Here is a 17,473-nt window from a genome sequence, read left to right on the forward strand (position 1 = left end):
AAAGTAAATATTTTTAATAAAAAACATCTTTTAAAAATAAAAATAAAAGTTTGTGCAATAATATAACGAAGAAAGTCAAAAATTGTCTATTCTTTAATCCATAGATAAATTTCTTTTTCGTTTTTGTATCTATCTTCAGTCCAAACATACTTAAATCGGCTGAGTTCACACTAGTCCCTAACATGATTGTTCCGGACAATGACCTTTCATTATTGAGTTCGAGCTGGATATCCGAACGTATCAGTAGCAGGCTGACGAAAATGGCGGATCGTACGGTGTTCCATCGGCATTGCGTCGCTTGAAGTGCTATTTGATTTTAATGCGATTTTTGTGTGAAAATGTGATAATGATGAATTAAAACCTGTTGTGAAGTGTAGTTTCAGTGCGTTTAAATATGTGCCGGACAGAAATGTTTCGATTTGGTGTTGGGAACTGGATTTTTTTGCTGGGTTTTGTATATTTGTTTACGTACACTCAAGGTAAGCGCCTTTCTTATAAATATTATCTCTTACAATCGATCGCTGAGTCTACATAGATTCATAATGATAATCATTAATTTTATTTGTATATTTATCATGAATTGTAAAACTTTTTTGTAAAATAAGCTTATTTTTCAAACTTTAATAAGACTATATAAATCCTAAATACTTCAGATTCGTATGGAGAATTAGTGGTATTTTCACAGTTTTATGGAAGCGTTGAACGACTAGACGTTTATTTACGTTCGGGTAACTGTTTATAGGTCTATTTAATTAGGGAAACGCATTAATGTCTAAGTGATGTACGGGGGCGTTTTGCTGGTGTATTTATTGATGTTAGGGCTCCGTTGACGTCTCTTACGTTCCCTTCGAGATGTAACGACGCCGCGAGACTTTAATGCATTTTATAGAGTGCTTTAAGCTAATTAAAAGCTATATTCCTTTAGAGGTTTATAAACAAACACATAAAGAATGTTATGTATTTTCTAATTAGGGCTATTTTTATTACAATACGACGTGTTTTTATTTAGAAAAGTTGTTTGTTTCGTCTTAAGTTGTTTAAAAAAAGTTAATTTAAATTTTTGAATTTGGAACAGAGCTAAATTGAACTGTTAATTATTATAGTTTAGTATAAACACTTAAAGCATTACTTAATGTAAATCAGATGTCTATTCACTTTAAGATGCGTCTTCGAAAGCGCTTCATTGAAGAGCGTTACTAATATTGAAGTATATTTAATTGATAATATTTTCAGAATTGAATCTCAAGAAATTTTTCCATCAGATACGTTGCAATAAATCGTTACAAATAAATAGTTGTGTTTGGATTTAATTTGAAAATCGAACGCAGTTGGAAAAAAATGTCATAAGTACATAACAAAAGTATATCTTACTAAATTCCCGAATATGTCCCACTGTTCGCCACTGGCTGACTTTCTGAAGACGAAGAAGCCTTGGATACACACTGGAGATCATTCGTAACAAACAGGTTTACTTACGCTGTTTTATTTAATCTATTTATAAACAAAATTAAAAGCCCATGAAATGTCAGGCTTGCATTGTGTATAGGCAAGTTGAGTATTGTTTTTGACATTTATAGCGGTATTCTGTAAGTAACTCGAATCTCGAAGCAGCAGTGCGATTCTGTAAGAATTCACTTCGTATCTCACTCGTGGGATATTGCCAATATATTTATACCATAAATCTTAAAATAATTGTAATTGTTCGAGTTTCTTATTGCAGAATAATCCTACAGAACACAATTGATAATGTCAAAATGTGATATAAATAAAATTGAATATATATTGAGTAATAATTCACCTTATTATTGGTAGCGTAAGCAGTTCAGTTTTTTATATCAACGATTATGGGACGCTGGCTGCACATAAAAAAAAACATAGTTATGATTTCATTTTGAAGAGCTCTATTCATAGATGTGTAGAAAATGAAGAGGATTCTAGATTGCAATTGCGTAAATTGTTACGATTTTAAATATAACTGCCAAATGTAAACGAACGGCAAACAGAAACTGGCCGGTTACTGTATGTGTATTCCCGAACTTATATATACTATTTGACATAAAAAAAAATCATTTAAAAAAGGTTTTATCCTTTTAGCGCCAAATGAATGACTTGCAGTTTACGAAATGAAATGAAATAAAAGAAGTCTGTCATACGCTGCGAAAAATAATATCTTTTACTCGAAGTTTATTCACTAGTTATCACCCGCCTATCCGCTCGCGTTTTATGGGTTTGGTTGTAATGTGTCAGGCAAACAAAGTAGCCTATGTCCTGCCTTGGAGTTCAAATTAGTTTCACGCCAAATTTCATCAAATTCAATGGTTTGATACACACTACAGGCAGACAGACAGACAGAGTTACTATCACATTTATAATATTAGTATACATTATTATCGCCAATGTTTAACTCATTTTGACATTTCACAATCGTGTTCGCCGGTAAGATTCGAGTATCTTGTTACAGAATAGTCCTACTGTTCTCCAATAAGATTTGGATACTGGATAGTCAGTGTTCGCGATTTTGTCATGTTAAGAAAAGAGAGAATAGGGCTGTCAAGAAGGGTGACAAATGATGTCGCGGCCTATGAAAGGGTGTAAAAAAGGGAATATACGATAGTACAGCTATCGATTCGTATTGTTAGGTGAATATGAATGACAAAGATGGCGACCCCGAACAAATAATATAAATTATAATAATCTTAACGACTCCACGTCATATATGTTATACCACTGGTAGAACCAGCTTTCGCCGGCGGTTTTTTCGAACCGATACGACTTGGGAACCTTCAAGAAATGAGCGTACTCCTTCCTTAAAGGCCGGCAATGCACCTGCAAGCCCCCTGGTGTTGCAAGCCACTTTTCATCAGAGCCGCCTGCTCGTTTGTCTTCAATCACATAAAAAAATATGTTTTACTTAATGGAAAAAGTAGCTAGCTGTAAATGTGCATTGCCTGGACTTATGCTTCATCAACTATTTTGGAGTTCGTTTATTGGCTAGAAGGCTTGAGGCGTATTCCACGACGCTGCTATAGGCTATTTAACTGGTTTTTAAAATCCATTTTATATTATTTGGAAAATATGGCGCTGAAATGAGGTCGGTGACGTCACTTGCCTGTATTTTATTATGTGGTGCATATAGTAGGCAAGCAACAAGCAAGTGACTTCATCATAAGCCCGGCCTATCAGGAGCGTTTTGTGTCACGTGACAAACGTTTAAAAAAATGCATTTTTATTTGTGGATTTTTAACAAAATTAAGTATTATTTTCTACTTTAGTTAATAACCATTTTTAAACTCATAATAGATACTGATTACGATAATTGATACTTTATTTTTCGGATTGGTGAAAACACGTGCTGTTCTGTAATTTCTGTGTGTACGTCTAAAATCTATGATGTCGTGACGTACGATTTTGCCGCGTAAAGGCAGTCCCGAAAACAAAGGACTGTAAAGAAATTACGTCTAAGAACAAGTTGTTACATAGGTTTGACTACTTGAGCAGAGCCATTTCAACTTTGCCCTTTTATTGTCTGTGTAATACAGATTCAGTCATTATTCCCCGCCTTGTTTCCTTGATAGCTACTTTAGATTAATTTCAAAATTAAGTGCAGGTACTAATCTCTGGTCATTGAGGTAGTTTCCTTATAATCAACTAGCTATCCGCTCCGCCTCTGTACGGGTACCATAAGGGTGTATATATCCTTTTTAAATTGAAGAACAAATAAAAAGAAAGAAAGTTGAAATTCTTTTTTAACTTTAATAAGCATATATTATACATACAAACCTTCCTCTCAAATCACAATTTGTTGATGAAAACCGCATCAAAATCTGTTGCGAAGTTTAAGAGATATAAGCGTACGGACAGAGGGACCTTGTTTTATACTATGGATTTGTATTTAAAGGATATAGATTATATTTTTTGTGATATAATAATATATGTTTTGTAAAACCGCAGGCTTTAGCTACCTATGTACCAAACTATCGACCAGCCCCGGCTTCGCACGGGCGCAAAGCTGATACTAAATATACTACAGATTTTTTCTTGTTTATCAAATCACTCCATCTATTAAAAAAAAACTGCTTCAAAATCCGTTGCGTAATTTGAATGATCTAAGCTTTATACCTATGTATGCATAGGGGTAGACAGCGTCTTTACATAGTATAAAGCGACTTCGTTTAATACTATGTAAAGACGATGGTTATAAACCAAATATCTAGAAACAATAACAGTTAGATAAGTATATTTAGCCCAACGATCAGCGATCACTTGCTCAATCGAGTTGGTAACAGCGCGGATTATGGCGTGGGCATTCCGACTACGTACTCACCATCCTGTTTTACTTAAATTGCAGGTTCGAACCGTTCGTAATGCTTGCGTAAATACCTTAGCTTAGAATGTCTTGGAAGTGTCACGTGTGTCTCACAGATAGGCTGTGGTATTCTAGGCGTTGACTAATTTTTTAATTATTTATAATAGGTATACTTATATTTGCGTCACTACTTTACTATACTTTATACAAGTAGGCTTTTAAAAACATTTTTGAATCGTCATTTAATATCTATATATATTATATATTAAGTGAAGTCACCGATTCGGGAAGTAGATTCTGCCGAGAAGAACCGACGAGAAACTTAGAAGTTTTCTACTCTTTTTCAAAATTAAAAAAATGCAATTATATAGGTATGTATGTAATATATTTACAACAATATTGTGTAATTTCAATAGATCAGACTGATAAAATAAATTCAAAATTGACAAAATAAATCCAACATCTATCATTATCATTACACGGTATAAAACAAAGTCGCTTTTTCTGTCCTTTATATCCCTATTTATGATTAAATCTTTAAGACTACGAAACGGATTTTGATACGGTTTTTTTTAAGTAGATAAAGTCAAATCACTCTATCTAGGTTTTAATATTGAATGCAAGGAAAATTTCGTAAAGAAACACTGATAATTTCTACTGTGATGTCACATCATTGCACCCGTGCGAAGCCGGGGCGGGTCGCTACTAATTTTATATGTCCTAAATACTTATATATATATTTGTGTCAGTCTTAAATTTATGTTGTAATTATTATATGTTATAATGTTTTGATATAATTAACGAAGATATCCTATGACAGTACCGTGCTAGGGTTACTCGCTAACACTTATGTTTATAGTAACGCTGATCACTTTGATAGGATCGATGATAATCATTCTTTACACGAGAGGCAAAGATGAGCTTGTAACGGCGAGTTTTCGACGCCGCAGAGTCAAGAAGTCCTCGTTGGAGTAAGGCATTCGTTTCTTTATGAAATTTCTGCAGATGTTTTTAAAATGGCGATTCATAAATTCAAATCGTTTATTATAAATGTTTGTTGTTTTTGTAATAATTATCGACTTTCAGGCAGGGTAGTTATATATCATTGTATTTAACTGACATAACTTTGTATTTCAAAAGAGTAACTGCAAAGTTGAGTACCAGTGGGATCTTTACTTTTAATATCATCTTATGATGATTCTACTTGAAGTATACTACTATGTGTAAGAGATGAATGTAATATACTGATTGTGTGAAAGATGATATGGCTGAAATAATGTTTCTTGTGAGATGACGTCAGGTAGGGATGTACGGAAAAAGAAGACATGTTTCGCCGACCCCAAGTTAATTGGGATAAGGGCAGGAGGATGATGAGGTGGAAGTCTACTACACTAAGTAACTACTTAGGCGTAGAATATAATAAAATGACTGATTGATAAAAACGCGTTTACACAAACCCCTACCACCAAGTACACTGGCTCACTCACCTCAAATCCGGAACACAACAGTACACAGTAAGTGGTGGTAGAATATATGATGAGTAGCTGGTACCCAGATGGGCTTGCTAAAAAGCTCAACTACCTGGAAATGCATCATAAATCTTCTCCTCAAAGCCCAAAGCTCGGAAGCCCAGCAGTGGGAAATTTACGTGCTGTTAATGTTTGTTGTACGCCATTTCTATAACATAGTTCTGTGTCAAAATACAACAAGTACATAATAACGGATAGAACCGGCGTTTCGTAACAAAAGCTCGCTTTGATTTTACACAATTGTTAACAAATTACACGGGATAGATTAAAGATTAAGTTATTAATAGCGTAAATACTTCGAGGGTCGCGAATTCGAATCCGTTATCTGTTAACGGTATGCGCGCTCTCGTGGGCGATGCGATTGCAGGTTTGGTACAGTTTGTTTTCGTAACGTTTTACAATAACTTTGTAATGGACAAATCATATAATCTTTACACAGTATAAAACAAAGTCGCTTACGCTACAAGTCTGTCCCTATGTATGCTTAGATCTTTAAAATTACGCAACGGAATTTGATGCGGTTTTTTTCAATAGATAGAGTGATTCGAGAGGAAGGTCTATATTTATGATACATGTACAATATATGGATAATCAAGGATAAATTTAGAGGCTTCTAATGTGATGTCGTAAATAAACATATATTATGTTTTATATTTATTATCATTATTTTACCAGTGCGAAGCAGGGGCGCTAGTATATAATAATATAACAATGGAAATTCTTATAGAATAATACATGGATAATATAGTAAAGAAAGACTGATTATTTACAAGTTTCTAATGTGATGTCGTAAATAAACAAATTCTGTAGTATACTTAGTATCAGCATTGTATACAAACGGCAGTATTAGGTATTACATATGATAATGCCTCTGCTATATTATGCAGTACAAACAGTTCTTGATTAATATATTAGACGTTTGTCTCTCCCGTTTAGAACGTTTGCTATTTATCAATAAAGAAATTGATGTTATATAGATATCATTAATAAATATGGAAACTAAATTAAAATTTAAGTTATTCAAGTGTCATTTAAAAACAATATTTAGTGAAGCTACCACCGGTTCGGAAAGTAGATTCTACCGAGAAGAACCAGCAGGTAAGTCATTAGTTAAGTCTTTTTTAATATTTAAAAATACAGTCATATTAGTTAAATACAATTATATATGTGTGTTATATATCTAATATCTATATAATTTGTCTTTATAATTCATCTCGTGCTCAGCGGTGAAGGAAAACATCGTGAGGAAACCTGCATGTGACCAATTTCATAGAAATTCTGCCTCATGTGTATTCCACCAACCCGCATTGGAACAGCGTGGTGGAATATGTTCCAAAACCTTGTCCTTAAAGGGAGAGGAGGCCTTTAGCCCAGCAGTGGGAATTTACAGGCTGTTGTTGTTGTTGTTGCACTACACAGATGCAATTGCACAAAGCTCCAACAGCAAGTAAAACGCGGAAGTCTGGACGCATCGTAAGCGCATGCCGAATATAAATTCGTCTAAAAACAGTCAATTGTAAAAATCTTTACGTTCTCGCCGAACATGTTACATTCGATTGTTGAATATGTTTTACGACGAAACGGTAAAAGTATATCGGTTTTAGGGTTCCGTACTCAAATGGTTAAATGGGATTCCGCTTTCCGTCAGATTGTCACCAGGTATCTTATAAACCGTTTTAGGTACACATTTGAAATTTTCATCACCATCATTAGCAGCCCATATTTTTCCACTACTGGACATAGGCCTTCGAAATGCACGTCACTAAAAGACCCCAGTCTTTCAGCCGCTACTCGCATCCAGCTCCTGCCTTGATAAAATTATAAAGTTAAAATTTAAGTGGATTTCCAAATAATAGACATTTTTATGCCGTTTTTATGGCCATGTAACCCTTCGTGTGCGAAACCGACTCGCACTTGGCCGTTTTCTTTTCTTATTATTTATGACGCAGCATCCCATCCCACGAGCCGTAATGTAACATATAACATGTAACGTGTTGCATACACGAAGACGAGCTAAATCTATATTCATATTATCAATGTGAAAGTAACTCTGTCTGTCTGCGCCTCTTTCACGACCAAACCACTGAACATAATTTGATGAAATTTGGTATGAAGCAAACTTGAACGAAGAGCTGTGATGGCCCAGTGGTTAGAACACGTGCATCTTAACTGATGATTTCGGGTTCAAACCCAGGCAAGCACCACTATATATATATGCTTAATTTGTGTTTATAATTCATCTCGTGCTTGGCGGTAAAGGAAAACATCGTGTGTCTTATTTCATTGAAATTCTGCCACATGTGCATTCCACCAATCCGCATTGGAACAGCGTGGTGGAATATGTTCCAAACCCTTCTTAATAGGAGAGTAGGCCATTAGCCCAGCTGTGGGAAATTTACAGGCTGTTGCTTTTGCTTTGCAAACTTGAACTCCAGGAAAGGACATGGGCTACTTTTTGCCTAATACATGACAACGAACAGCCGCGAATTAAAATGGAAGTGAAGTCGCGTGCGAATACCACTCATACGTACATATATTAGTGTGTATCTTAATGTTTGTGTGCGATGCAATATAGTTTAATTGTTGCAAATGAGTGTTGCTTCTGACAATATTGATTTAATTCAAATTTGATATCCATATTGTGTATATGCATTTAAACTATTAAATTTAATTCCTTCATTTTGTCTGTCTGTTCGAATTCGATAATCTCAGATAGTACTTAAGTGCTTATTAAATTTATTAATTTCGGGATATTTACCATGTTTTTTATTTTTGTTCGGTGGAGCTCAATATTTCGACATCGTCTACGAATGTCTTCGTCACGAGACAACAAGGCATTCGTGAACAAACAACAACAAAACTAAAATAAAGAACATGGTAAATATCCCGAAATTAATAACTTTAATAATAAAAATAACCATGTCAATTTAAAATCTTATAGTCAAGGGATTATTATCACATCATTGGACTGAGTTCATGGGACAATATTGGTATATAATTTAGTATGGTTTTGCATGAATTGTGATATACGAAGATGCTTGACTATTGACTAACTCAACCTGACATAGGTTGAGTTAGTCAATAAGTTCAGTAAGATGTTATCTTAAGTAATTTTATTGCTCAGAAGTAGTTCAGGAAAGCTGAAAGCTTTTTTAAATGTTAAAAAAGAGTAACTATTGAGTTTCTTGCCGGTTCTTCTCGGTAGGATCTACTTTTCGAACTTTTTTGATTTTTACTAGTAATATTTATAATTAAACAGAATAGCATTGTTCTTTTTCCGTAAAACAATTGTTGTGGGTAGTGACCTCCCACTTACAAGCAAAAACACAAATATACAAAACTGGAATTGTTATTTCACTTCGAATAATACATTTTTATTATTTCAGTCAATTAAATAAACTAGTTAAAAATAAACATTGATATGAATCACAAATTACTTGTAAGCAAGTTTAAACAAAAGTTATTGAATTTTTGTAGGTTATTGGCACTAGCCAATAATGCAGTTATGTGTGGTCATATATATTTTTTATTTATATGAAAATAAATGATAACCTATATATAGAATACTATACCAGTCTTAAGCACAACACGTGAGGATGCAAGCGAATTCCTCCCAAAAATCTATATTAATATTATAAATGTGAAAATAACTGTATGTCTGTCACTCTTTCACGACCAATACAATGAATCGAATTTGATGAAATTTGGTTCATAGTTCAGTTAAAATTTAGCTACGTTTTTTTGCCCAACACATGACAATTAACCCACTACAACGCAAACGAAGCCGCGAGCGACAATTAGTAATTAATGGGCAAAATACGAACCAGTCCTCCTGTCACCAGTGGATTAAGATAGGATTTCTATCAGTGCATTGTTGTTGGTTCAATCCAAAAAGCTGATGTTTTGGAGAATTTATAGCTAGTATAACCATTTTGAACCTAATTTGCCCATGTGTTTATTTTCCCCATATCGAAACAATGTCTATCATGACTTGGTTAAAACTATAAATTCCTATAGCAGAGCTCGTTGAAAGTTCATGAGTTAATATTATTAAAATATATGTCAAAAAAGCTCAGGGTGTATATGGGTTAACAGAGCGCTCATGACCTACTTTATAGCGAAAGTATGAATAACACAGGTCTGCGAAAAAAAAAAAATTGTCAGCTGCAGGAGAAATTTTTACTGAATTATATGTTTTAAAGTGCGCTGATTCCAAAAATGACGGCCATGTTTTTCTATCACATAAGAATTTTTTGCAAATTCAAATACAAAAAAATGGTTAAAGGAGTCTTTTATTCAAAATTTTCAAATAATAAGTATTTATTTTAAAAGCTAACGATACATTAATTTAATACATATACTTATTCATGTTCTTTATTAAACCTCTTCTTCTTTTGCTTGATACTTTGATGAGTCCTTTTCCTATTTTCATCTTCAGTTTCTCGCTTAAACAGCCAACAGTAGTCAGCAAGCATAGTGACATCCCAGCGCCCTTATTACCTTCTCTCGATATCCGGACATCCTGGTGAAATCGCTCCCCCTGCTCTTCACTGTAAGCTTTTCCCAGGTTTTCAGGAAAATAGTCTATGTGAGAGTATAAAAAATGGACCTTCAAGCTCATCTTGCAGCCTTGAGCTTCGTATTCTGCTAGCATCCGTTGCACAATGGTTTTATAGTTAGGATCCTTAGTATTTTCCAAAAACTTTCGCACTACGTCCTTGAACGACACCCAAGCTTCTTTTTCCTTCTCATTCATAGTTTTCACAAATGAAGCTTCCGTTAAAAGTTTTCTTATGTCGTGGCCGGTGAAAACTCCCTCTTTCAACTTTGCGTCTGACAGCTTCGGGAATTTTGTACATATATATTTGAAACAGTCTCCATCCTTTTGCAGCGATTTTACAAATTGTTTCATCAACCCTAATTTGATAAGGTGAGGGGGCAACAAAACCTTTTCTGGTGGTACCAAGGTAGTGTTTATAACATTTTTCTCTCCAGGTTTAAAGTTTCTCGGGAAGGCCTATCACTTTTTTTCCAGTGCTGTTCTCTCTGGCTCTAGTATCCCACAAGCACAAGAAGCATGAGTATTTAATATAGCCTGCCTGCTGACCCAAAAGCATTGTCAGTATTTTGAAGTCCCTACAAATCATCCTTCTTCGTCAAAAGTTAAATCTGAGCTTGATTCACCCGGAGCCGGCAATGTAGCTTCGTCCTCCAACTCACTGGCGTATTCATCCAAACTGGAAGGTGGCTGCGGGATAGATATCTCGGAGCTATGGAGCACTGGACGTATAGCTGACGTCAACATTAGGATAAATTATGTTTCTTTTGTTTTTTGAATTGAATCCCCTTGCGTCAACTGAGCAGAAGTAGAAGTCTGTGGTGTGATTTTTCTGCTCACGCCTCATCATAGGAATTCCAAATCGAAAAGATTTTTTCTTAGCGATATACGTCATTAGACTTGTCTCAACATGTTAAAACATTTCTAATCTCGCCAACAGCTCAGGTGCTTCTTCTCAATTATCAAATAAAAATCATATATGTTTATTACCAATGAACAAATAAACTGCAATATACATAAAAACTTATGTGATATAATAATTTGAATATTTTTTCTGTTTTTGGGAGGCTAAAATCTGTAAGAAAATGTAAAAAAATCCTATGCAGTTTTTTGGTCGCAGACCTGTGTAATTAATGCCCTGTTGAAGATATGACCTTGGGACATACAACATTGCTCCATTAAGGGATGTATAAAAAACGTGTTTTTTTTTATAATAGCATTAGTGCCATAAATTGTTTTAGAAATTCCTGTCGTCATGAAAGATGTCTCATGTACCTGAAGCTCGAATTGAAACTTAGGGATACTAAATATTAATGCTTGCTGGTAGGATGTTTGATGAATAGATGGTACCTCCCTAGACGGCCTTGCACAAAGATTTACATAAATATATATACGATATACATCACATACATTACTCTAATTCCTATGTAAGTAGAAAAAAAAATTATTACACATGTGTTATGGAAAATTAGAAGTAACGACGGTACCACAAACATCCAGACCCAAGACTCAGCCGGAAATCGAAACCGGGACCTCGGCGTGGCGTACCCATGAAAACCGGTGTACACTAAACTCGACCACGGAGATCGTCAAACTTACATAGAAAAAAAGTAAAGTAACAGCCTGTAAATTACCCACTGCTGGGCTAAGGCCTCCTCTTCCATTAAGGAGAGGGATTGGAACATATTCCACCACGCTGTTCCAATGCGGGTTGGTGGATTACACATGTGGCAGAATTTCTATGAAACTTGTCACATGCAGGTTTCCTCACGATGTTTTCCTTCACCGCTGAGCACGAGATGAATTATAAAGACAAATTAAGCACATGAATCAGGGGTGCTTGCCTGGATTCGAACCCGCAATCATCGGTTAAGATGCACGCGTTCTAACCACTGGGCCATCTCTGCTCTACATAGAAGTATCGAGCTTTTATTTAAATTAACTGTTAGTATGTTTCTGTCAAATCTTATTTCAGAATGTTATACCAGTTATGGGAACCGTTTGGGATTGATATTTTTCACATAATTTTGCTATTGACTATAAATACCAAAATAAATGGTACCTTATCCACTTTCAAGTTTTATTATGTACAAGTTATTACATCATCATCCCGTATCCCAATTTACTTGGGGTCGGTGCGGCATGCCTTCTTCTTTCTTTCTTGCATATCATCTTCCACACAATCTATCCATCGTTTCATTGGTCGTTCCCTACCTCTATATCCAGACACATTCACACTCAAGCCTTCCTAACAATTTTATTATGTACAAGTATTTATGTATATTTACTAGTAGTACATAGTATTATTACCTATAGCTGTTTACTAAACTATTCGGAGTTGATGGTGTTTTTATAAGTTTCGTTAATTCTGTGATAGCGTATTTATTTGATTTATGGCCAAGTCGTGACCGAATGAAAGAATTGGTTTGGGAGGGGTGCGTTATTTAAGGGTAGATTGCCCCTAATGGTGATTAATATGAGCTTTTGTTAATATTTTTCTACTTAACATGTACCGAAATGTATTTTGATTTTGTAATTTGAATGTGAACACTAAATTATAACGTTTAAATTTTTGCGAATTTTGATGAAACCGCAATTTTTGAATTTCTATTAAAAAAAAGTGTGCTGATATGTGCCCAGTATGTGCTGTGATGTGCCGCTTGAAAAAAAATTTACTCAAAAAAATGACATTTTTATGAGGAGGTCCTTTTTTTCAAGTCCTGGGCACATTTCAGCACATTACTAACTTAGTCAAAACTCACTGCGGTAATTTGCGATATTGACTAAGAAATTTAACACGTATCAGTCTTTCTCTTTTTTATATATTTCTTTGAAAAAAATATTTTTAACTAGGTAGTTTTAAAATGAAGAAGTTACATTGGGTTAAGATGTTGAGTGTTTTCTTTTTGTGCATGCTGTGATCTTCTTTAAGTGATTGATATTAATTATTTTTATCATCCCGACGTTTCGAGCACTTTACAGCGTTCGTGGTCACGGGAAGAGTCTACCCTTGACCACGAATTAAATCCGTTAAAACTAGTTTTATTTCAATATACAAAGAAACTTATGTCCACTCGCTATGTATGTAACTATGCCACTAGTATATCATATATCATTTTAATCTGTGTGCACGTTGTTGGAGAACCAAATGAAATAAATAAAATCTCTCTAAGTTCGTTTTCGTCATTTTAGAAGTGAGTCACATCGGGCGCATTAATATCACAAACGCTATAACACAGAATTAATAAGTTATATTAAATCTGAATTGAACATTAATTGATATGTTAAATTCAAACGCGCATATAATCGCGGGTTACAGCTAGTAAAGAATAAAAAATATCTGTATACCAAAAAGATATTTCTCAACGTCCACATTTCTTCGACGCTCTGAGGCTGCGCGCCTGTCTTCTTTCATTGCTTCAAATTATATCTGACACATCCCCATTTGAAAGTCAACTTGCTAATAGCACGTTCACACTAGATTTTCGTGTCCCGTCACCCATCAAAGGTATTTATATTTTAGTTTCATTTTTATAAAGACGTGCACAATATTCTGACATGATGTGGTCTGACGTCTTCTGGAGAGAGGATTCGAGACGTCACGTAAATATAGTCTGAAACTGTTCTTAGAACATGATCGATATTTGCTTGTTATGTTCATAAATGACACAACACTTTGTGAAGAATACTATTGTTTTCTTTGTATGTTGGAAATTGTAATTAATTTGAAAAATAAGCTGAAGATTTTTTCGCCGATTTTGTATCGTTATAGTTTTGGGTTGTATCTGTTTTATCATGAGATAAGTATACTTCGATATTTTTTGTCGGCAGATGAAAAAATAATACAACACTATAGTTACTTAACGTCACTTCTGATTACAATTTAACATCACCATCCTGCCCTTATCCCATTTTAGCTTGGGGTCGGCGCAACATGTCTTCTTCCATACTCCTCTGGCGGACGTCATCTCACAAGTAAGATTCTTTTCAACCGACTTCAAAAAGGAGGAGGTTATCAATTCGTCTGTATTTTTTTTTTTTTTTTTTTTTTTTTTATGTTACCTCATAACTTTTTACTGGGTGGACCGATTTTGATAATTTTTTTTTGTTTGAAAGGACTATCTTTCAAACAAAAAAAAATTCAGCAATTCAAAAATTTTTATTTCAGCCAACCTATACTATACCTATAAAAAAATAATACGAGAATACTTTAAGAAATGTTTCTTACAAATTACCTTTTATACGATATTATACTGGGTCAATCAAGAGGCTCGTATCGCTTCTTTCTTTTGATTGTTGAAGCGTGTGCCTATGGCTGACACCGGCTCCAAATATAACAATAACTATAACTACGTTATATAATCGTAAATCGACTTTTAAGTAGTCTAATATTTTTCATTTCATTTTACCTAGGAGGACTCTCAAAAATGTGTTAAATATGCAATTATTTTTATTACTTTTTAGTGCATTTTAATTTGTTTTAAAATAGTGTTTTGTTTGAAGTCGGTTGTTCTTTTTGTTAAAATTTTATTTATCAATCATATCGTCTTTCCAGCAATCCATCCATCGTTTCTTGGGTCGTCCCCTGCCTCTATATCCATCCACCTCCATGCTCAAGACCTTCCATCCTGTTAGGATGTCATATTTAAAATTGTATGTAGTCATTGTAGTCTAGCATCTGAGACACAGGCTCGGCCTAGTTCAGGCGTTTGCACCCATTGAATAAGTACGTACCGATTTGTAATGTTTTTCTTAAGTTATGTTATATGTATGTATGTCATTGGTTATTGTTTTAATAAAAAGAATGTATTCGTATATTGAAAGAAGGACTTAAGGAGACTGTTACTTTTGAATCGAATTTTCTCAATATTTTGACCAAAAACCATATGTATGTATGATATGTTGGATGCAATGTTAGGAGTTGATTTGCTAATATCTCTGATCTTAGCTTCCAAGACGACCAGAATAGCTTGAAGTCCTGTGAAGATCAGGTGATGTTCGGTAGAAAAAGTAAAATATTTAACGCCAAATAATTAAAATAAGTATTAAAGTAGAATGTAAAAAAGCACGGGTAACAGTGAGCACATGGATGTCGTTAAATGAAATAAAAACATAGCTCGTATATATTGAATTATAAGTATTAAAATAATATTGAATTACAAATAGTTCTTCTTAAATATATTGATATGTATAATAAAATTTTATTTCCAAACTTCTTATAGAAATCTTTTATAATGTCACAGATTTAATAAGAAGACCAATAGTATGGTGTTAATTCAAGGACAAAGTTGCTATTATCACCTTGTGCCATTAAAGATAGTATTAAGTATTTCTTTTATATGTGTCTAATTATAACTTAAAGAATATACATATATAGAGCAAGACGAAGTAAATCAGAAAATGTAATAATATAATGTATATACCTTGTTATACGTTTTTATGAACATTGTAACATGAAAAAAATGTGAGTCTTAACTGCCCTCGAAAACCCATAAAGCCATGGTGGCTGGGTCCCAAATTTTATGGGAAAAATTATTTGCAGCGACACCATTAAAGTCCCATTTTTATGTTCGTCTGTCGTTTAGGTCTAAGAATACAGGGTGTTTCAGAAGTGGTAACGGAGAGTAGAATCATTTGAAAATACGAAAATGGAATAAGGTATATAATTTTACGGAAAAAGTGTTACTTACAAATGTGAACGGAATGCAGTGAAATATTAATTAATCCTTTTTCCTTCGCTGGTGTGATTTGATTACCCTATTAATGTACAGGTCTAGTGAGTCTAGTGAGTAGAGTTTTGTGACATATTCATCTTTCACTTATTTCCATTGCTATTTCGGCGAAACACTCGGTTGAGTGCATTCGGTCGAATTTGATTAAATTTGTTATGAATTTTAATTCCATGGAAGGACTTAAAAGACGTAAAACTTTCGGGGTATCAAAGTCCCCTAAGAATTAAGACGTTTATGTTTTGGTAATACTCTTTTATATCAGCATTAGACTCCTGCGAAGCCGAGGCAGGTCGCTAGTAATGTATTGAAATATTATCTCAATAAGGAGGAAAGTTTATGTGCCTTGTAGATCAGGCATCTTAGATACGACTTAATGCTTCGTAGCTAAAAAAAAACACCAAGTAAGGTAACGGTTTTTATGGTTAGTTAAACCTCACGAGCCTCTTCTAATATGCTGTCCAGTTCTGTGGTACTTCAGCACTTAGACGATTGTTCGATTGAATATTTTATAGTTTAAAGACATTTTCTCGAAGGAGAAAAGTATCGGTCCTATCCAATTTTATTTTGGATGAAACTGGATTTTAGAATAAATTACGTTCTTTAAAAAATTGAAAACTTTGTCTCTATAACATAGGTACGACCTTCGTAATCGAGTAGTGTGTTCACCGGTTTTCATGGGTCCACTCCGAGGTCCCGGGTTCAATTCCCGGCCGATTTCATGTAGAAAAAGTTCATTAGTCTTTACGTCGTTTTGGGTCTGACTATTTGCGATGCCGTCGATACTTATGATTTTCTATAATACAAGTGCTTTAGCCACTTAAGTTTGGATCAGAGTCATGTATATGATGTTGTCTAACATTTTAAATCCCATTAAAATCCGTTGCATCATTTTAAAGATCTAAGGACAGACAGCGGTAAATGACTTTGTTTTATACTATGTAATGATGATGATGATATAGGTTTATATATTATACCTACTATTATTTGGAATTGAGATGAAATCAATATATTTTATTCACAATCTCGGCTAAATAAATTGAAACGCTTCAAATCGTATAGCGATAGTTTTTTTTTAACAAAAATAAAATCAACGCGTGCACCGTCGTTCCGACCGATAAATGATTTATTTTTTTTAATAAAAAAACTATCCTGAAATCACCCTTTCAGCTCACGTACGTAATGGCATTTCTAATAATAACTGGGGGGATAGAGATATACCGCGAATTGTTTCTGAGTTCCAACGTACCGTTATACGAATGCCAGGAGTCTTGTCATCTCTCATTGCTGAATATTTCAGGTTTGCGGTAGATTATGAAGATACATTTCGCTGGAGCTGTTTCGGGAATGT

The 17,473-nt window shown here is 34.3% G+C and overlaps 1 protein-coding gene across 1 annotated transcript in view; it reads left to right on the forward strand.

The window, feature by feature from the left end:
• The first annotated feature begins 198 nt into the window (after window positions 1–198).
• The window catches only part of LOC124541026 (neogenin), a 192,640-nt gene continuing 175,365 nt past the window's right edge, over window positions 199–17,473 (forward strand). The window contains exon 1 of the mRNA XM_047118803.1: window positions 199–479. Within this exon, the coding sequence (XP_046974759.1) occupies window positions 395–479 (85 nt within the window). The 5' untranslated portion in view covers window positions 199–394. The remainder of the gene's footprint in view (window positions 480–17,473) is intronic.

The sequence above is a fragment of the Vanessa cardui genome, chromosome 27 (assembly GCF_905220365.1).
Source record: "Vanessa cardui chromosome 27, ilVanCard2.1, whole genome shotgun sequence".
Taxonomy (NCBI): Eukaryota; Metazoa; Arthropoda; class Insecta; order Lepidoptera; family Nymphalidae; genus Vanessa; species Vanessa cardui.